Source organism: Lissotriton vulgaris, chromosome 5, assembly GCF_964263255.1.
Source record: "Lissotriton vulgaris chromosome 5, aLisVul1.2, whole genome shotgun sequence".
In the NCBI taxonomy this organism is placed as follows: domain Eukaryota; kingdom Metazoa; phylum Chordata; class Amphibia; order Caudata; family Salamandridae; genus Lissotriton; species Lissotriton vulgaris.
In genome coordinates, this window is record NC_141693.1 from 872,533,579 (window position 1) to 872,556,667 (window position 23,089).

General features: G+C 40.5%; 1 protein-coding gene across 2 annotated transcripts in view; it reads left to right on the plus strand.

Moving 5' to 3' along the window:
- Window positions 1–23,089, plus strand: part of FAM13C (family with sequence similarity 13 member C) — an 866,698-nt gene that overhangs the window by 112,074 nt on the left and 731,535 nt on the right. For both annotated transcript variants that reach the window (XM_086922448.1, XM_086922449.1), the window contains exon 2: window positions 21,508–21,564. In XM_086922448.1, coding sequence (XP_086778574.1) covers window positions 21,508–21,564 — 57 coding nt within the window. The remainder of the gene's footprint in view (window positions 1–21,507; window positions 21,565–23,089) is intronic.

Consider the following 23,089-nt stretch of genomic DNA (forward strand, 5'->3'; position numbering starts at 1 on the left):
GAGGGGTAAGACAGGGTTGTGTGCTGGCGCCGACCCTGTTTTGCCTCTTCGTCAACGGGGTAATCGCTCATCTAAACGCCACAGACTATACAGATGCCCCCAAATTGAATGGCAACAGTGTGCCCGCAATAATGTTTGCGGACGACACACTGTTGGTATCCAAAACACCCATGGGCATTCAGAAGATACTTGATGCCTTTGTGGCCTTCTGTCAGGATAGAGGGCTGGAAATCAATGCCACAAAAACCAAATATATGGTATTGAACCCAAGCCCCAAGCAGCGCCCGAACCCCCGACTGGGAACTGCGCGACTGGAAAGAGTAACCACGTTCGAATATCTCGGCGTGACACTCAACGAAAATATGACCTGGGAGAGCCATCAAACTAGGGCTAACCTTAAACTAGTACAAATTACCGGGGGTATTTCCCGGATGATGACCGGTTCGACCTATCGCCCATTGGGGGCCCTAATTCAGATATATAAGGCACAAGCAAGGGGGGCGATCTTGTACGGGGCTGAATTGTGGGGCCACATTCCATGTCGGAACTTGTCTTACACAGAAAATAGGTTTTTAAGACAAATTACCGCACTTCCCCCTAGCACCCCGCTTCTCCCCCTGAGGCTTGATTTAGGGCTACGGCCACTTGCCGACGAGATAAGTCTAAGACCCATTGCCTTCTGGCGCAGGCTATGGAGCAGCGACGATCTCGCCGATTACAGGGCGGAACTGGTCGAATTATTAAAACATCCTAAGGCGCTCAGTATTCCCTGGGTCCAAAATATCCAGTCAGTTTGCACAGATGTGGGGCTCCCTGAATTGTGGACCGAACCAGCAAATACAGCACCAAGAATCTCTAAGAGAGTATTGGCGAATCTGTACCACGAACACAAAAGGGTAAGGGCTATAGCTACCCAGACAGAGGGGTCCCTTTCCTCCATATTCCTGCAAACCAAGGATCTCTATACATTTGAGAAAGCTCTTGATCCCGTATATCCCATATTCACTAGAAAGTTATTTCTCCAGTGGAGATATGGCACATTGCCTTTACGGTCCTTTTCTAGTACCTGGTCACAAGTCCCTTCTACCAAGTTCTGTCCTCTTTGCGTTGACAAAGAGGAAAATGATTTGCATGTGATCTTTTTCTGCCCAGCGTACAAGGCAGCCAGAAAGTACTGGCTGCTGCCCTTGATTAAGAATTTGGGTGGCAGGGAATATGCACCGATGTACAGGATTTTAAAATACGATGTTTCCGGCCCAATTGTTTTTGCACTTTCCAAATTCTTTACGAATGTCTGGCATACGCGTAGTCGTCTTTTAAAAAATGCTGGGTAGACTGTAGAATCGCTCACCTTTTAATAATTACTTGTATTGTCTGGTTTTGATTTTAATATCATGCACTGATGTTTTAATGACTGTGACAGAATTTATGTGATTTTACTGTATGTGTATCTTTTATGACCAAATGGTCGAAATAAAGATTGAAAATGAAATGAAATGATGGTTAACTTTCTTCAACGTTCATTTGTGCAATAAGAATAGAACTTGTCAGTTTCTTAGTGCTGGGCATTATGCAGTGCAGTTAAAATAATGTTAGTAAACTTCCCAGCCCTTGCTAGAACTTGGGCTGAATTATTACTGAAGCACAAATCAGATGCTTCCCTGCAATGTCTCAGTAACATTTCCCGATAAGCTGGGACCAGTAGACGTCGGCGATCATTGGCAAGATGATGGCAACAACATAGCTGATGTAACCAGGACTCATGTGGATAATTGCAGAGCCTACAAGTTAGCTGCCCATTCCTCCGAGGCTACAGTGGGTTAATGTCATGAATTGGAAGGACTAACAGCCTCATATAAATAATTTTATTACGAGTCTGTGATTGGAGAGAGTAATTGAAATATGGTTGAAGTTTTCCCTTGATATACTAGGCATCCAGAATTGTAAAGAGTGCTTTTTTGGGAAGCCAAGCAATATCTCTCTCAAATGATACTAGAGTAATTTGGCTTTTTATCGTTTTTTTCCATGTTGACAAGGGAATAATTGGATTAGAGAAGTTTATGATTTAAAACTTCAATGTGGAAATGGCCAAGTTTAACTGTCTGTACCAAGGAGAGACTTTGTCCGTGAACACTGATTGCAATTTGTCTTTCATGGATTGCATAATGGTACATCAAATACGCTTACTAATCATATTTAGATCATTTTTAAGATGTGGGTAGTGAATACCTCTCTACGTATATATCAATGTCGTTGTTTGCCTCTTTTTAGAGTATAGTATTCACAATGTATAATTTCTCACCTATTAACCAGTGAGTCTTTTAACAATTATAATGCCTTTACCAATTTTTATATATTATATACATATATATTTAAGGATATATCCCTTTGATTTGCTTTTCTAAAGACTAGAATAGGCAGCAATGACGTATTACTCTCCTGAGTACAAAAAATTGGCTGGGATGTGCTTTATTCCTAATAGGGCTATTTAGGATCACACAGAGATATCAAGAAGACTGAGTGGTCATTGGTGTTTGACTAGTTGTAACAGTCTCAAACTTTGTGTTTTTTATGCAGGCTCAGGCTGTAGGTTGATGTCCCAAATCAATAAGCAATTCTCAGTTTTAAATGTTATTGGGATGAATTTGACAAATGGTCAGCAATTAGTATATTTTGCTTGGTGGCCTGCAGCAAAAAAGCAACTGTGTATGAGTTATCAAGGGCTTATATGATGCTGTGGACTATGAGTTTCTTCAAAGTACAAATTGGCTTCATTTCAGACTTTGGTGAGGTTGAAATGTGATTTATAAATGACTGGTCTCATCTTCCGATACAAAACACTAATGTCCAACAAACTACTAGAGTAAATGAAGTTCTGCATGGAAGAAAATGCACATACCATCCAAGTTATCTCCTCCAACAGAGCCCACCATTAGACTTGAAATGAGTTCCTGCTCATAGCTTCCACAACTGTCATTTTACCAAAATCATACAACTGGCCAAAATTCATTGAGTGTCCTAGCAAATTAGCCCAGCGAGCAAGGCATATTTTGTATGGGTATTCAAACAGAAATGGCAGTGCAGTCACTAAATATATTGGTTACTTAGCCACAAGATTGAGATATAATTCTGAAGGGTAGAATATTTTAATAACCAATTCATCAAGGTATAGTTTTACCTACATGTCCTGATGGCTTAGTGGCTGCTGCTTTATGGTGCAGAGAGGAACTAGAAGGATGGCAGGTGGAAAGGTGCATGCTGTGAGTAGTGATAGAGTCATCATGATTTTCTGCCTTGTGCTCTGGATGTGCGCTCAGCTTGCATCACCGCCCTCAGTCTCTGCTCTATCAAGGTCACAATGAGAGCCTCAGCTTCTGCCTAGGTCCTTCTACAAAGACAGGGCCAAATTCTGATCCTTATGCAAGAGAATATGCACAAGGATCCGAATTATAAGTAGTGTGACAATTATTACATGTTTGCAATTTTCCCTTGATGAATCCCAGCAGGCAAATCTCATCAGAAATTCGTCAGGGCAAAATGTCTAAAAAGGGCAAAACATGCACATTTCTGTTGTTAAATACCGATCCCACATGCTATCACGAATTTATTTTCAAGTTTACGTCAAATTATAAGGTATTTACCATGCCAAATAGTGACTGTGATAAATATTCCACCATTTTCTTCCCAGCTTGTAATGAGGACCTAATGATCAAAAGGGCATTTGCCAGTGTGGTGAATAAGTAGCTATTTTGAGTGCTAGTGATGAGGCAAGGTCTTGTTACTACCTGGAAAGAGAATGCAGGTATCTTTAAAGCCAATCCACACTCTCCTTCTGAGTCTGCAGCCACATTATTGTTTGAGAAACTGGGGTTTATTCAAGCAGATCATAGCATAAACAAAGTGATTGGGTTCACTGGCATTAATGGTGATTACAGTGTAACGGAATGCTTACCCATCACATTCTTATTTATTCTTGTAAGGGGTTGGTGGTGCACAAACATTCTTGTGCATGTGTCCAATGTTGTAAGTGACTCAGGGTATGTAGAAAACTGTAATTTTAGGATTTATAAATGCAGCCATGAATCTCATTAGGCAATGCATAGGGCATAAGTGCAGAATCCTTAATGATGCAACTGCTGGTTTCCATCCAGAAGAACCAGATGCTTTGGGTTTTAAAATATTCACCTGTTATGGTGGTTTGCGGAGTTCAGTTTATCAGTTCCCATTGCTTCTCATCTAAATTCTGAATATCTGTCTTTCATTGTTTCTATGATCCTGAGTAAAAGGAAAACAAGGTCTAGACCCTTATTTCAAGTTAACATAAAAATATGTTTACCAAGCAGAAGGGAAGCGATAGAGCCCCAAGTAGTCATGTTAATTTTTCCTAGGCTATTGATCCCACTGGTACTAAAACCTATTACTTCTATAACAGAGATTGTTGGGGTATATTTCTATGCTAATTGTATCTGAAGACCTTATTCAGAACGGTGCAGACAGGTACTGTGTCACAAAAACGACAGGCACCCTTTACGGCTATAACAAATGCATTAAGATACAATATCCAAGTGTTATTACCCACACTACCCTCAAACAGCCTAAACTGGTCAACCTCACTACCTACCACTGGCTACGTACTAAAAGGTATCAGCCAAAACTTTGGTGCTTTCACAGTAGGTACCCTACAGACTTGTGCTACTCAGGAAGAGCTTAATTCTATTGTTGTCCTGGTCCATGAGGATCTTTTTTTTAACGCTTAAAAGCTATTTTATTACAAAAAGTAAGAAACCCATGATCAATTTGGGCTACAAAGCTGCCACCTGGTATAATACTTCCTGCCGTATGGATTATAGGAGCTTAGCAGTGGCAGTTAGGTCAAAAGATAGGGAGGAAATTTACAAGGCCAGGGCTGCATATAAGGCTGCTCAACATCGTGCCAAAAAGGACTGGGATGAACAACATTGGGTAGAATTGCTCAATGCATGTTCGGGAAGAAATAGGACTTCTTTTTGGCACTTGGTTAAGTGGGGCAGAGAGCCACCCAGTAAGGTTCCCAGTAACCACGTAGAGCCAGACCAGTGGGTTTTCTATTTTAAAGCACAGTTTACAAGCGTTACACAAGACCAGTTTGAACTGCCTACCCTTAATTCCACTTTACATTTTAGCAAGAAAGAAGTGGAAAACACACTACTTTTAGTACCAAGAGATAGTGCACCGGGGCCCGATTGTATTCCGCTGACGTGTGCCTCCATGATATACACCTGTGGGCATCATACATTCAGCTTCTTGCGAATTCCATCGCTAATGGAGCACCTATGCGCGCCACCTGGGCAGGAGCAATAATCCTCCCCATCCACTAAAAAGGGGATTACTCCCTACCTGGGAACTACAGGCCAATAAGCCTTATTGATTGCATTCAAAAGGTGTCAGCAAGGCTGGTATTGGGTAGAATCCAGGAATGGTTGGAAGAACTTGTAATCCTATTCCATCTCCAGGCGGGGTTCTGGCCCTGCACCAGCACTGTAGATCAGGTGCTAAGGCTCATTCTCATATACTGGAGTACAGTAGTACTAGGGAGAGGTACAATCTATGCAGCATTTGTCGACCTCAAGTCGGCATTTGACCTCGTCCCCCGCACTAAGACGTGATGTAGTTTCTTGAAGATTGGTATGCCGCTGGATATTTTGGCTTTACTGATTAAGTTGCGGACTGACAATTTTGTGCAGGTGAGATGGGATGTGCGGGGCAATACTACCGACAAGTTTCCAGTCGAGAAGTGGGTGAGACAAGGGTCTGTGCTAGCACCCACCCTCTTTTCAATATATATTAATGGGGTAGTGCAGTGCTTTGAGAACTTTCCTACGGATGCACCATCCCTGGCTGGATCTACGATCCCCCTATTAATGTTTGCCGACAACACCCTTATTCTTCCTAAGACGAGAGAGGGCCTCCAAAGTGCCCTCGCGAGCTTTGAGGAGTTTTGTGAGGATCATGATCTCATTGTTAATGTGGATTAAACTAAATATATGGTCCTACAAAACCAATAAGAATACTGTGGGTGCTGTCAAAATGAAGAGCGGAACTTTAGAGCAAATGGAGACCTTTTCTTATTTAGGGGTACAATTGATAAAAAAATTAGCTGGAAGCCCAAATAGACCTGCTCACTGTTAAGCACGCACAACTGTCAGGTGCTCTGCTGAAGGAGCAGAGATTATCATACACCAAACCAAGTACTCCTGTGCTACACATTTATACCTCCAAAATTGGCGCCATGATCCTATAAGGGGCAGAGTTGTGGGGTTATGCCAACCTGGACCCTTTGGTGGTAGCGCAGAATACATTTTTGAGGTCCATAATTGGCCTCCCGCAGTCTACCCCGCTACTACTCCTATAATTGCATCTGGGCTGCCATTCGGTTAGAGATGTGGCACACTATAGGCCATTCGCCTACTAGCGGAGGCTGTGGGTGACACCCGAGCTATCACACTATGTACTGGCCCTGTTAGAAGTTAGAGGACTGGATATCTCCAGGAAAATTCTGTGGCTACGGTGTGTTAGAAATATGGGGATGAGCCGCCTCTGGACAGCACCTGCCGAAAGTACATTTCCATCTAAAACCGAGTTAAAGGCAACGTACTGGAACATGATAGTCATGAGGCGGTTCTCAGCCAACATTAACCCCTCTCTTTCTAAATTGTTTCTTTACAGCAAGTATGAGGCTTCTTATGAGGGTTACAGAAATCTGATCACCACTCCCAGAGACAGGAAACTGTATCATCAGTTTAGGGTGAGCTCGATTCCCACAAATGCTTTTATCAACAAATGGTGCGCTTCCAATAATAGTAACTGTCCCTTTTGTGATGATAAGAAGGAATCAGTGGCACACATTTTTTTGCCTGCCCATTGTACCATAAACCCAGGTCCCGATGGTTCAAACCCATCTGTTCAAACATGGGGTCCAGGTCTAGCAGCGAGGCATTCAGGGTCATCTTAAAACGTCTATGGAAGGTCCCATAGTCATCGGTAGTGCAAAGTTCCTGGGCTGGGTATGGGTCATCCGTTGGAAAGCAAGAATGACTGGGTAAATGTTCACGCCTATTTGTGTAGGTTTATACCAATAGTCTAGCACTATGCACTTTATTGTATGATGCTGCCCCTAATAGGGATCAATGAAGGGTGGTTCTGCAGACAGAAGTGTTGCTGGGGTGAGATTTAGTGTTTTTAAGGTATTTATTGTAATATCATGAAATATTAGGGTGATTGTTTTAAATCCTAGTCAAATATTTTTTTAATGTATGTTGAATGCTCTCTGTTCTTATTCCCTTGTACGTTGTTCAGACTTTTATGATTTTTTTAAAATCGAAATATAGTTTATGACTGACTGACTGAGTATCAAGTTCCTAGATCTTGTTCCTTTTATTTAAGCAATAACTGGCAATACTAGTTACAATGATTACCCAGTAGCCTCTAAGTTCAGAGGCCACAGAGAACTTCTTCAGCACTCAAACCCAAAGTTCCTTATGGTTCTCTATTGCCAGTTATTGCAGTTTTTAGGACAGAGGTTAAGGGGTTATTCCAGGTAAAGTGGTCCTGGGACCGCCATACTCGTGCTGGTGGTCTGATCATTACCACCCCTGCAGGTCTGCCTGCTGTATTCTGAGTGTTGCAGTCAGCCTGCTACACGACGGCCGCCTCCCCGGGATTCAGGTTCCCATGGCAGAGGCAGTGTGGAAACGGGCAGAAATGTGCTGGCGGGGCTGATTCCAGCTTTATTTTTCAAGAAAGATACCCCCGATAAATATTTCTAAGGCCCAGGAGCCAGGGGAAAAAGAAAAAAAAATGACATCAAAAGTGCTCCTGCCAAACCTATATCTATTATCTGGTGTGGCCTACAACAGGCTCAAGCCGGGCTGTCCTGCAATAATCAATCTTACCATACAGGAGACTAGAAACTATAATTATTTTTAATTATCATTTTCTTTTTTCTTTTTTATAAGATCTCTATTTATAAAAATGTATACAAACTTGTAACAAACATTTCATTTTTTGTCTTAATTAATTAACATGTACAAAACATATTCATTACAGATAAAAGACAGAAAAACCATGTACATTCACCCTTATTATACGTATGTAGTGCCCCCAAGAAATTCATCCTCACCCCAACAAATCTCACCTTACATACCACACGCTGACAGTCAATACAATCACACAAAAAAGGAAGCCCTCTACTCCAACTATGACATACACGGATGACAGGGTAGTGGACTGAGCATACCACTATTTGGTCCACTATGGTATTGTCCTTTTAGATAATCGTAGCAATATGGCACCACCGAGCATATTTAGAGGTGAATTTCCACCACCCATTTCATTGCGGTGAGCTCACCATAAAAAGGGAGGCAGACATGCAAGTAAGGGTGCCCTAACAGGGACCCCTGGCCAATTGCCTATGGGGGTGCTTGCGGGTGGGCACATATTGTGCCCCCAATATCTGCATTAGGCACTATCGCGCCAATTATGCTCTCCTATGAGTCTAATAGACCGCCATCATGACACGGCTGCCGCACCGCCCGCCCCGCTGGATTCAACACGGAATCCGGCGGGCATGTCCACCACAGGGTTGGCGGTCTTCCTTGGAGCGCAGCGTTGGTGGTCCTCGTAATCGGCCCCTAAGTCAACAATATCTCTTTGAGGATCCCATGAAGAAAAACTTACAACACATTCTTTGAAGCAACAATCCCCAGAAAAAAAATGCCTAATTTTATTTAGGCAAGGAAAGGTACTAGTGGATGGACTATTATTTTTATTAACTTTCACAAAGAAGGTTATACGAATAATAGCGAACTGATTTGATCTATGGAGAAGAGTTCGGGAAAGAGAAATGGTATTTCACCAAAGGTTACTCATAAAATAGAAAAAAGCCAAGAAAACCATTAAAAGTCAAAAATATGTTAGGATAACTTAATCATTAGCTGCCCCCCATTAAATTCCCACATCTTTATTGCTCACAAATAGAAAAGGAACTCAAACACAAACCTGATCTGTATACCACAAAATGTAATACTACTTCTAAAAATCATTATTTAAAAAACCATAATAAATGGCTAATGGCAAATCACAATCATTTATCTTCATGTTCTACATTATGGGCACATTTGAAAAGCTGGCTTTAACCTTTTTACCACACAATAGAAGCTAAACATAAATCTCTGAAAGACTAAAACTCAACAACGAAAGGAAGAGCAAGTGAGCAGGAAATTACAGGGATTGAACTAAATCCATATTATTTTAAAGATAAGTTCTCTTCCGGTCCCAAGTCAATATCTGCATTATGAATTAGCAGTCAGTGGAAGAGTGTTACATTCTGCTTTTTCAGATCAGCCTTTCTGGAGAACAGTTAAATGTAATTGGATCTGGGGTTATAAACATTATCTGAAGTGTGAGACAGCAGGGAAAGAAACTATTCGTGAATGCTCTGTGTTCTGCCCTAACTAAATAAATCAATGGAAAATTACTTGGATAAATTCCTCTTTGACTTTTAGTTCAAATGTGAAGTACACAAGACTTTTATTAGTTGATTTAAAAATAGAATAGTACCCAGGTATCTACTCTTAGAAGAAGGGAAAATCTTAGTTATCCACTCCTAGAAAATACCAAATCAGTATACACGTGAGCAGGACAGGAAGATGTGGTGCATAAAATACTGAGGCCTCGATTTACTATGTCTTTGCACGGGTGCTCAGACAATGCAAAGCGGCGCAAATGATAGCATCTAACAATCTTCAAGCTCTAATGTGTATCAGCCTGAAACCTGACGTCTATACAGTATCTAAAACACTTTGCACAGTGAAGGCCTGACCCTTTACTGATGCATTCAAATGGGGGCATGCCTTGGGCAGACCAGCACATTAACCCCTAAGTTTTGAAGCAAAAACTATAGCAACTATAATGGCCTGGTCTGACCTGGGGTCAAAAAACTAATGCTAAGTGAAATCAGGCACAAACTAGGGTGCAAGCTATATTTTACAAATAGAACCTACATGTGACGTCTGTTTTATGTAATAGAACACATTTGATGAGGCATTTCCTTCTAGTATTGTTTTTGCAGGAATTTGAGCTGTAGAATATAACCTCAAGTACCTTGACTACCTTAGACAGTGGTAAATGGTTTCCGCTGCCCCACATCGTAATGAGACCCTTAATTGAAATTCTGATCTTGTGGTATTGCCTCATTTGCCCATGTGAAAAAAATACATAGGAAGTACAACAAACATGGCAAAATATAGGGAATTAGTACGTATAAGGGCAATCACCAGTCATGATGCAACTTATCCAGTTGCTAGACATTTTCAAACACAAAATAACAGCAACTGGGATCTTTTAAGATTTTTCTGTTTAGATCAAATTGGGAAAGATGAGAGAGGAGGACACCAGGTGAGGAAATTGAGGCAGATGGAACCAAAATATAATATTACTTTAGAGACCAGACTCCCGGTAGGCCTTAACTTCGAAGAAGAACTATTGATTCACTTAGGGTGAAAGATCGATATATATTTGTTTCCCTTTCTTACCGGTAATTGCAATATTTTTAGAAATAGTAGGATTGAAATTAAATGAGAGATAACAGAAATTCAGTATGATGAGATTTGATTCAACCATTGGAAAGGGACAACAAACAAATATATGCCTAATTTATGTATTGGAAGAAGTCCTTCATAGGTATGTAGGCCCATTCAGGGCACAATTGTGAGCCATGTGAAAATATACCATGCCTTACCCTTTCCTATGTCAATGTAAGACTTGATTAAGTGTAATTATTTATTTATTGACAAGACATTGCCATATCTCATTCAAAAATAACATATGAATTTATAATGAGTTTAACAACCTTTGGAAAAAGAAAAAATTGTCAAATGAAACACACGATTAATTTTATAGATTATTTTGAGATTGCTATTCCTTTGTGGTTATTAATATTAAGATGATAATATATAATGCTGCCAAATATCACCATGTGTTAATACATACTTGAGATGCAAAAAGAGAAAATGCTAATGAATTGCTTCCATTTGATTACATAATAAAATAAGATGGCAGCTACGTTTGCAGTAGAGTTTTCTATGATAGTAATATGGTCCGTTTTTTATGTGAAGTACTCAAAAACAACACGTCATGTGATATTTGTATAAAAAGAAATATGGCACAGATTGCATTGGCATTCGAAAAAGGCACAGCCGAAATGTGTTTGCAAGAGAGATATACATGTGTATAGATATACATATGTATTGATTTGATTAAAGTCCCGCCCAAGTGGGCGAACGGCATCCTGGTACTGATAGTCCATTAAATGGTTGCCTGGGCTTTTGTGTAGCTTTTTCCCCAGTGGGCTCCACCCACTCTTGTAACTTGAAACCCAGTGGAAAAATAAAATAAAGTCCATATTGTCCCCTTGTAGGTAAATGTGTAGAAGGATGCTGGCAAACTCCCCAATTATTTTCCAAAACCAAGGCCTCCTGATGTCCTGGCCGTGCCTGTGGTTGCCTGCACCAACCATTTGATGGACTATCAGTACCAGGATGATGTGCGCCCACTAGGGCGGGACTTTAATCAAATAGATGCAGTAACAATCCCCGTCACTCTTGTTTTCATTAATTTGCCACTGACGTAGAGCACAGCAGTTATAGTTAGCTGAGCTAACTATAGCTCAAACCCCAGCATTGCATGGCTTATGACCTCACACATTACATCACTCATGAGATCGTCCTTGACATCACTCTTGACATGATACAGCGACTCTCAGTGGTTCTAAAAACTTTATGAGTGTTGAATATATATACAAAAAGGCGTATTGATAAATCTGTGGTCGTGTGAGTGCCTGTATGTATGATTTAGTGGGTGCGTGACTGACTGTATAAGAGTGATTATACGTATCTCAGTGAATGTACAGGTGAGTGACTAATCTGTGTGAATTTCTGTATCAATCAGTTTGTGTGTAAGTGAATGTATTGGCTGGTGAGTAGGTTCATGAGTGGCTGTATTGGTTATTGATTGGTTGTCTGAGTACCTGTATGGGTATATGAGTGTATGTGTGGGTAGTTGAGGCGGTGTGTGTCTGCCTGCATGGATGAGTGAGTCAGTGGCTGTATAGGTTTGTGAGTGCATCTCTGAAGGGCTGTATGGGTGATTGAGTGTGCATATGGCTGTATCGGTGAGTGGATGGATGTGTCGGTGGTATATGGGTGAGTAACTGCATATGTGAAAGGCAGTATAGGTGAGTGTTGGGGTATATAAGTGACTGTGTGAGTGAGTGATTGTGACAGTGGCTGTATGGCTGAGTGTGTGCTTGTGTCAGTGACTGTATAGGTGAGTGAGTATGTGTTAGTATCTGTATCAATAAGTAAGATGGTGTGTATATAACTGTATAGGTCAAAAAGTGGCAGTGTAATTGACTCGATAGGTGAATAACTAGGTGTGTGAGTAGCTCTTTGGGTGACTGAGTGTGTGTGTGAGTGGCTGTTTGGCTGCATGAGTAGATATATCAGTGACTTTATTAGTGAGTGAGTTGGTGTATGAGTGGCTGTATGGCTGACTGAATGGATGTCTGTATAGACCTATGAATCAGTGAGTGGGTATGCAAGTACTGGTATGGATGTGTTAATGGTTTTGAGAATGGTAGTGTGGAAGTTGTAGTGGGTGTATGAAAGTTGACACTGAGGTGTGAATGGGTGCGTCAGAGATTCTGTGGATGATGTCATCAGTGATGTCATCAGTCCATGTGATCAGTGATGTAATATCTGAGGTCATAAGCAGTGCGTTGCAGGGGCACGAGTTATAGTTAGCTTAGCTTACTATAACTGCTGAATTTCTCTGGTTTTGTATGAGTTAAATGTCAGCCTAACTATAACGTCCCTGTAACAATTGTTTTTTCACTGAATTTCTAAGGTTTTTTAAATGCAAAATCCTCACTATAATGTCCCTGTAACCTTTAGTTTTTTCAGTGAATTTCTAAGGTTTTTCGAATTCTATTTCCCAACTATAGTGTCCATGTCACCTGTGAATATTTTATTGAATTGTTAAGGTTTGTAAATTGTATTTTCTATCTAAAATGGCTCTATAAGAGGTATTTTTATAAGCTTTTATTTTCTTCAGTGGATCAACTAGCGTTTTTCCTTACTTTACATTTTTTATATTAGTGACTATGTTGCGATCCCCGTGAACACTTTGTGAAAACAAAAAATAAAAGCAGACATTCAATGACCCCCAACACATCCAAAAATATGTGAAAAAGATCTATTCTTAACATTACCCTACACATATTTCTATAAAAAAAACATATTTAAGACCTATTTTTTGTTTTCGCGGTTATTTGGGACTTCGTGATGAGGGCGTTAACATCTACGATCACGCCTTTTTATTACTGTACACTTCAAACTCATGTTTTTCTAGTCTATCTCTAGAACAACCATCTCTAAAACCAATTTCCCGTTTTCGAGGTGAGGCTGGAGTTCGCGATGATGCCTGTAATCGTGATTCCCGGGGTTACGTCTCGAAAGCAAAAGCAGGAATTCAATAGCCACCACGTCATTAGCAAATTATAACTGTATAATTAATTCTAACCATTTCAGTAGATAACTCACTATATAATTAACTCTATAAGAGCATTTATCAAAATCGCTATAACAATGCGTATTAATGATTAACTGATATATTTTTTAATTTTCCACCAATATTCGCGGCAACGTTGCCAGTCATGATGTCCCTGCAATGGTACATGGTGGGGGCGCGCTAGTTGTCGTGGTGTTGTAGCAAATATTGTGCACGATTAAAAAATATGTATTGTGGACACATAACTTGTGTCACTATCACCCCCAATTCTAAAACTTGGAGTCAGAGTACCTCTACTCTGCCCCCTTATGTTAGCTTTTTCCGAAATGTTCAGCCCGGGGAACCGTTGTTCCCAATAGATAAAATGGTGGGCACAACTTTCTATTCAGGTTGCGTCCAGCCAATCAGAGCATTCCCATTTGTGCATGCATTCGCGATTCATCACGAAACCACTGCAAAATATCCACGGACTGAGATATCACGGTAATTTTAAACTTATATTTCTCAACAACTACTGAACAAACTTACACCACATCAGCAAAAGGCACTTCCTTAAACCAACATCTACTTCCCTGCCAAATTTGGTGTAAGTCCATTCAGCGGTTCGGGCTGTAGCTGTGGCTAAATGTTCCTATGGGAATTAACAATTGAAACGCAACCTTATTTCGCGGCCCAAATTCTCTATCCCCACTGCACAGATCACCTCCAAACTTTCCATAACAATAGAGCCCAACTTGACACTTTTTAAAGAAAATGTCATGAAGATTGGCCATACGACGTCAAAGTTATGGCCAAGTCAAAAACTGCTTTCCTACGAAAACTAGGTCCTAACTATAACTACCCACCGTTGACAGCCTTCCTCTGTGTTAACAACACACCGGGAAGTCGCCATTTTAAAATCATGAACATCAGCATTAGCATTGCCACAAACAAGGGACCACAATACTGTAGTGCCGTCAGCGCCATGTTGTAACGCTTATTCATAACGTACACGATAGTAAGTTACCAGTTTTTACCAATTTACATTAATATCACAAAGGTATTCGTCAATATTTCAACCGGTTTCAAATATTCATCATTATTATGACAAATGCTCCCGCACCACTTTATGTCACTGTTCGAGCGTCCTGCGCCCCATATCGTAAACAGGTTATTAACTGCTTTCAAATCATAGTTTTTCTGCTGCAACATTCACAAATAACGCATTGAAACAATACCTTTTCCTACAATGCCTATCATTGTGCTTAACATTGCATGTCTGCTTTTGCGCATGCGCACATATGACCGGTCAATTACGGGTTGGTAAATGCTTCCAATTGCAAGTTTAGCGGATACAACGTCGCCATTTTATAACGTACTCATTCCTCATTTGAATACCATTTCTTTTGTAACAAATTCAACATTCTAGCCGTATATGGGCATTACCATAGCTAGAATTGATTCTACACAACATACCATTATTGTCATATATTTTGGCGACATGTCACTATTATTCCTCTGTGTTGTAAAAATAGAGCAGTGGATCGGCGAGGGTCCCCTGTAGGCAATTACATTAATACATGATGTAAGGCATGTCATATTTTCAAAGAGCAGCACGTGCTTCACTCAATTTCATTGCCGCTAATAAAATAGTTACTTGACTCACAGTCACTACAAGTTCATATACCACTCAGTTCAAATTCTGCTCATATTTCATTATGTAATGCATCCAAGAGAGACCCTGTTCAATCCAGAGAATGACGTTACTGTGAACTATCGTTCGCTTTGTGATCATGTGACCAGGAAACTTGATCATATTGCGCCACTGAAAGTAATCAGGAAAAGAGGCAACCCTTCTGCGCCCTGGTACACAGAAAAACTGAAAAATCAGAAAATCGCCTGTAAAAAGGCGGAAAGGCAATGGAGGACAGATTATACAGAACAGAATAGGCTACTCTGGAGGCTGACAATAACTAAATAAAAAAAAGAGATCGCCACAGCCAAAGCAGAACACTTTGCAGCCATTCTCCTAAAAAGCTCTAATAAGTCACGCGACATTTTCAAGATAGTAAGAGAAATGTCCCACCCTAATTGCGCCAGTAGTAACATCAAACCTTCGCAGGAGCTATGTGATGGTCTGGCCTCCTTCTTCCGGGAAATAAATCATAAAATTAGTGGAGAGTATGGAGGATGCCCCCACCTCCTTAGCACAGCACCAGAGCGGCGTGGATAATGGGAAGAAGAGAGAAGGAATGGATGGGCACTTAATGCCAAGGGCCATCTTGGACAAATTCGACATTCCCTCAGAAAAAGAGTTTGCTCAAATAACCCTCAACATATCCTCTGGATCCCCACTGGATCCTCTACCCCACAAAGTTGTAAAGGAACTCGGGCTGAATTCTTTCCCGTACCCCGGCAGCTATGCGGTCAATCTCTCTGCACAGGCATTGTACCGAGGGAATGGAAACAGGCAGTTATTACACCCCTGCTAAAGAAACCAAATCTTGACCCAAGCTGCCACAAGAATTACCGACCCATCTCGCTCCTGCCGTATCCAATTAAGATCACGGAACGGCTGGTCAGTAGGTCTCTGTCCCTCTTCCTGGAAACAAATAACATCCTAGAAGAGGAGCAATTTGGGTTTAGACCAGCCCATGGGACTGAGTCAGCTCTGATGATGGTCCTGGACAACCTGCGAATGAGGGCGGACAGGGGAGAATCAGCAATTCTTATTTTGCTGGACCTGTCCGCTGCGTTCGACACTGTGAGCAATGACATCCTACCGACAAGGTTGGATACCTTTGGAGTAGAAGGAACAAGTGGCTGCGTTCGTACCTGACAGATAGATGGCAGGCAGTGGCACTCCCTCCATACCAGTCTGAATTTGCTAAAGTCCCACATGGGGTCCCAAGGGGTCTGCGATCAGTCCAATCCTTTTTAACGCTTACATGCAACCCCTGATGGGCATCTTCAAGGCCCATGATATTAGCGTGATCAACTATGCGGACGACACGCAGCTGATGATCCCCTTTAATGGCGCCCATGCAGAATCACTTGAGACCTTCCACACCTGCATGCTGGAAATGGCAACTTGGCTAAAAAGTAACTCGCTTCAATTTATTAGCGGCCAAAACAGAGATCATGCAATGCAAAGTGGGAAGAATTGCCAGAAGCCTGCCTGTTGACTTCTGGCCTTTAGCCTCAGATGGACCACTGACACCAGTGAAGAAGGTGCGGAATTTGGGGGTCAGCTTTAATGACAACTTAAACCTGGAGACCAACGTCAACAAACAGGTGAGCAGTTGCTTCACCCTAATGCGGGGCCTCCGAAAGCGGTTACCTCTCCTTCCAGCACAGACGAGAGCAACCGTAGTCAGGAGCACCATTCTTAGTCGCCTGGATTACTGCAACGCATTGCTACTGGAATCTCCTGCATATCTGATTTCCAGACTCCAGAGTATCCAGGAGGCAGCTGCTAAATTGGCACTCTCTCGAGGACGCCGATCCTTCACCACTCTAGCACTGGCCGAGTTGCACTGGCTGCCCGTACCTCAGAGGATCCTCTTTAAATCTCTATGTACTGTTTTCAAAGCAGTACATGGTCTGGGTCCCAAACCTCTACAAAACAAATTTCAATGGTATGAGCCCACACGGACCCTCCGCTCCTCATCCACTAACCTTATTAGCATTACTAGAATCAGGAAAGCAACTTACGGTGGCAGAGCCTTAAGCATAGCAACAGCTCACCTCTGGAATAGCCTCCCTATTGCGATTAGGAGAACCAGTGAACTGCTGCCTTTTCACAAAAAGGTAAAGGCCTGGCTCTTCCCTAAAGCTTAATCACCATAAGAGCAATCTGTTCGCTCCCCCATCCTGTCCCTTGATGATCACTTCTCAGTCGCACTTTTCCATAGCACCAGGATGCCCGTAGGGTTGCAACGCGCTCTAAAAAATGTATAAATAAATCAAATAAATAAGAAAGGTCATAACCCCACCTATACATGCTTGAAGCATCGTATATCTTAAAAAGGAAGATATAATCTCCTATCGAGAACACTATACAGCATTTCATTACTTACAGTCCTAAATGGGATGCCAACTCTTCCCCACTGTTCAATACCTTTGGAGCCTTGGTTTGTAAATCAACTACTGGGTAAGATAAATCATTTTTGGATATCGCCCTCTGATGTTCGAGTATCCTGATTTTAAGGGTATGAATAGTACTACCTATGTAAACAAGCCACATGGGCATACCAGACAATACACCGCATATGGTGTACTGCAGGTTAGAAATTTTGGGATGATTTTCTTCTCTTTCACATCAGGGATGCTGTAAGATAACACTCGTTTGCTGTTTGCACAGGCCTTACATTTACCACACGGGTAGAAACCCTTCATTTCCCTGAGGGTGCCTTTACCCTGTGGTTCTTTTTCAAGATGACTCCTCACTAATTTATCCTTCAGAGACCGAGCTTTTTTAAAGGTCACCAAAGGATATGCTGGAATATCAGAGTTTATGACACTGTCTGTTTTTAAAATGAGCCAATTTTTCTCAGGATACATTTGAGATGATTAACTTCTACTGAATAAGTAGTTATCATCCTGAAATGTCCTCCTTGTGCATTTGCTGACTTCGCTATAGTGCTTTCTGCCAATAAATGTGGTCTGGGAACTCTTCTTACTTTTTTTAGATGTTCTGCAAGTGGGTAGGATTATATCTCCTTCTCTCAAACCTTGCCACATATTCCCTAGCTGTTTTCTCAAAGTCACATGTGCGTGAGCTATTCCAATTAAGTTTTAGTAATTCCCCATAGGGGATACTTTGTACCAATTTAGCTGGATGGTTACTGGTACAAAGAAAGCGTAATATATATATATACACACTCCACAAGGCAGACGGATGCAGCTCCGTCTACAATTTACTTCATACTCCCAAAGTTTTGCAAGAAGAGCCCATCATTCCAGGATAGGTGTCAGAGGTGTTTCGGCACTGATGTGCCTTTGTGAAACAATCACAAATATAAGAATAACAGTGGGTTTAAGTGCGACACGTGATGGAAAAAAAATAAAAGATAGACATAGTACATTCCTCCAATCTAATGGCAACGAACAATCCAATGCAATATCCTCAAGTAGTCCTAACAAATGCAAAAGTTTACCATGTTTACCATGCAAAGAGGACTTCTTTCAAACTTCCATTTTGGGGAAAATTGGAATATTCTAAAAATCTTACCCGTTTAAATCCAATAGCGCACTAACAAAAAATAAAAAACTAACCACAAATAAAAATCATTATCCATTTACTCAAAAACGTTTTAATACAACAACAAGAATTAATAATTTATGTATACATTAAAAGCTAATATTTGGTACATATTAAAACATAAAAAACATTAAACAGTACAACACACTTAAAACATAACAATAAATCAATGAAAACGATATTAGTTCCACCAACATTATTAAAATCAAAATATTTAACAAACAAAATATGAAAAAAGCGTAAAAACATTATTCTTACCCATGTTATTCCTGTCAATGGCATTTTGAACATCGCAATATTATTATGATGATATTCTTGCATCGCAATATTCTAAACTCAATCTTTTGTCCAAACAGCACAAAAACATAGCAGCTCAAATAACGACACATCATAGTCAGAGCAAAACAAAATGCAGCAGAAAAAGAATGCACACATATTATTGACAAACACCATCTTCACAAATCTGCTTAATGTATACAGTTGTAAAATATGTTTGCACCAAGCAATCCCTTGACAAAGACGTGGAATAGCACCAGTACAAAATGTGTTGTGAACGAGCCCTCACTGTTAGGACACTTCCTTGAGGGAAAGAGGCATTCACACTGTTGGTAAAATTCTATAGTGTTGTTCTGATGCATTTTCTGATCTGTTTATGGGCACACAGCTCCACAGCTATCCGTGATGCGGCAATCCTGTTGAGATTCTCTGGCACATTTTCGGGCTCATAAGGGTAACGAAGGAAACAGTGAAATCTAGTAGGTCTTAGGTGGGTTAAAACAATGCTTCAACCTTATTGATGAATGAGACACAGATCTTTATGATTTAAAAATGTTTGTCAGATTCTCCTGGTGCGTTAATCAAATTACATCAGCCTATGGATAGAAAAAGAATAAAGAGTGTGATGTATCATCTGCAGGGACACCTTTTACATAATTTCTGGGTAGGTAACCACTTTCATTGGCAATATTTTTACATAAGTTATCTACAAACTGCGATCAACTTTGACATATTATGATTTTGGTTTTCTCTTTTGACTCATTTGGCTATATCTAATACATTTTTGTTAATGTTTAGTAAACTATATTATGTATTCATATGATCAGAGTCGTGTGCAAATGGGAGGCAGATATGGAAGGCAAGATCAAAGACAGTGAAGTACTTTCCAAGGGATGTAATGAAAAATATATTTAACTGTATTCTTTACAAATATTTAATGAGAGCAGACTTTATTCCTAAATTGAAGTACACCAGGCATCAGCCATGTTTACTTAAATGCTTCAGATATGATGTGGAACCTTCTAAGTTATGGTACATGTGGCTGTAGGTTAGTGGTATTAATACAACTTGACGAAATAGCATCCATTGCCGTCTTTCTGCTTTCCTGAGTTGGGTACAGGTCAGGACCGCAAAGTTATTCCACCTGCAAACAATACCTGCTGAAAGTAATCTCTGAGCCCTGTTCAGATTTTTAGCTTTAGGATTAGTTTTAGCTAGATGAAAAATTGCCACTCGCTGGGGTACACTACCATTCCTCTTAATGTAGAGAAAAGAGAATGTAAAAAGAATCGCAAGGGAGGAGAGACATCCCAGTGGCTCAGGTAGGATGTGATGATGTCAGTTTAGAGGAGTAGACTGGGGAGATAGATCTGAGAGACTTGGATAACAACTCCTGACTCAGAAATACATCACTGAAGCAGGGATGTGAAATCCTATTTGCTGACTACCTTTTCTTTAATGATCTTTCAGTATGTGTTCTGCTTCTCTCTAAATACCCCAATATATTCTGATCATTACTCATTATTCGTGAACAGATTATTGCATGATGATGTCAATATTCCATCAGATGTGCTTCGAGAATTATGGTGTATTTCTCTCTGCTTCTTTTGTTGACTCTTTGGTAAAAGTCAATTCTAGTCACATTTTACTTTAAATGTGTTAAAATATATATGCATTTACGTGTGTGTGTTTTTTTGTAAGTATACGTAGTATTTATGCAGATGTGCAGAATGTATTTTGCCATTCATTACCATTCTTCAGTATTAGGAGGTACTATGGCTCAGGTAAGGCTCACGATACTTCTCACTCCCTCAATATTATTCATAAATAGAAATTTACACTTTGTGTAGCTACATATATGGTTACACGCTGAGGCATTTTTCCATATGTATTTGTTTAAATAAATGGCTCAACTAAAACCAAAATTGATGGGTTTACTTTTGTGCAGTAACCGAACATTAGAATTTAGGAGATATCACAGTTATTACTAGGAGAGTTGTTTGTCACTGTAAAGTCGTTGTAACATGTTATCTTTAAGACAGAAAACGGTGAGTCCCTCGTGTAATTTTCTTTGTCCTGCAGTAATAACACAGAGTTTGATGTTTGCACTGAAGTAATCAATATATGTATGAATATGAGTTTATAAATTCAGTATCTGTGGGAGAGACAGCGAGAGATATGTCGTGTGTATATATATATGTATATATGTATATGTATATATATATATATATATATATATATACACACACATATATGCACATACATTTTTATGAATATAATGAAATGTAAATACAACATCCTCCTGAATTATATTTTGCTTGCTGTTTAGAGGATAATTGGATTAATAATAGCATGGCACTGATATTTGATTACCCATTCTCCAGGTGTGAAGAAGATCTAGATGACATTCAAGAAGATGACACGTCTAGCTCCATGCACAGGTAGAAAGCACTGCATGCAATACACTTTCAATGTATGCATTTCTGTTGTGCACCACCATAGCTCTCAAGGTGATAGAATGAGCCTGAGAATCTTCATTATTGTCAGCATCTTAAACAGAATTCAAACAGCAGTGTTATTTTATTTTCTACTGTTGGTCAGATTGTTATTCCATTCTCAGACCTTATATAAATGTTATAACTGTGGGGCTCAGTCCTGCGCAACAAGAGCAAGAGTATATGACAGCTGTTTAGTCTTCAGCAGTGGACAATATATTGAAAATAATCTATTAGAAAGATTGATTTGCAGCTTGAAACCAAATGATTTCCAAGGAGCATGTTACCCAGGAAGGACTATAATTCTAAGATGTTAGCCTTGAAAAATGTCCTTTACACACCTAAACTCATAGGGCTTGATTATGAGTCTGGTGGTCCAAGGACCCCCAGACTCGTGAAGGCGCATCAGTGGCAGTCTTCCGACCAACCCATTACAATCAGGGAAGCCGGACTGCTGTTGCCCTGCCGGAGCCGCCTGGGAACCACCAATCCCGAGTGCAGGTGCAGAGGCAGCAATATGCTTGGCGGAACCCCAGCAGTCCCGCCAAGCATATTGCAACTTTACTTTCCCCACTGTTTTCATTGCAGTTTCTCTTCCATGAAAAACCGTGACAGAGACAAAACAAAGGGAGCCCTACAGGGACCCCTGTTGCCTTTGGGCCCTGGGATCCATGCAGGGGGACACAACATGTGCCCTCCTGTGAGCATGTACCCCAGTTCCTGCATGGCATGGACTTTACAGTCCATGCCATGCATAAACCGTTTTTGGCTTTCCCAGTGCAGTTGTCATTTTCTGAGGCACCAGCGTGCGAACGTAAAAAAAAAAGCTCGCCAGACACAAACACTCGTAAACTGGTGGCCAGCCCATCCACGATTTTGGTAATGCGGTGGCTGGGCAGACCCGGTGCTGCACCGCCGAACTCTTAATCAAACCCATAGTGTTTAGTGTTTACTACAATAATGAGGAGGTGCAGATCCCCATGCATGTCTGACCGGTGCTATTCTCTAAAATGGTGATGCCCAATAGAATCCTATTTCAGTAATTTAACTCAGTCCAAAGACAACCAAACTTGTCTTATGCAGTGTTTGAAACTTCCTTTGGTATGCCAATTATAGCACTGGTAGCTAAGCTGATTTTGTATTTCATTTCCAAAAATCAGCATAAAGAATGCCAGCATATAAATAGCATGTATTGAGCTTTACAACCAACTAGGTTCATTAGTTAGTCATGAAAAAGGCCCATTAAAGGTAGGAATGGGCCAAAACACGTTGACCTTAAAGGTGCAAAAAGAAATAATGTGATAAAAACAAGAAACTAACAGTTAAGAATGATATGAAATGCCAGTTGAATAAATACACAGCAATATATGTGGAAAACACAAGCACCATAGGAACATATTACCGTAACACAGCCAGATGGAAACTTTGCAATATTTATATTAATATTTTGTTGTTCATTCACGTTTATAGC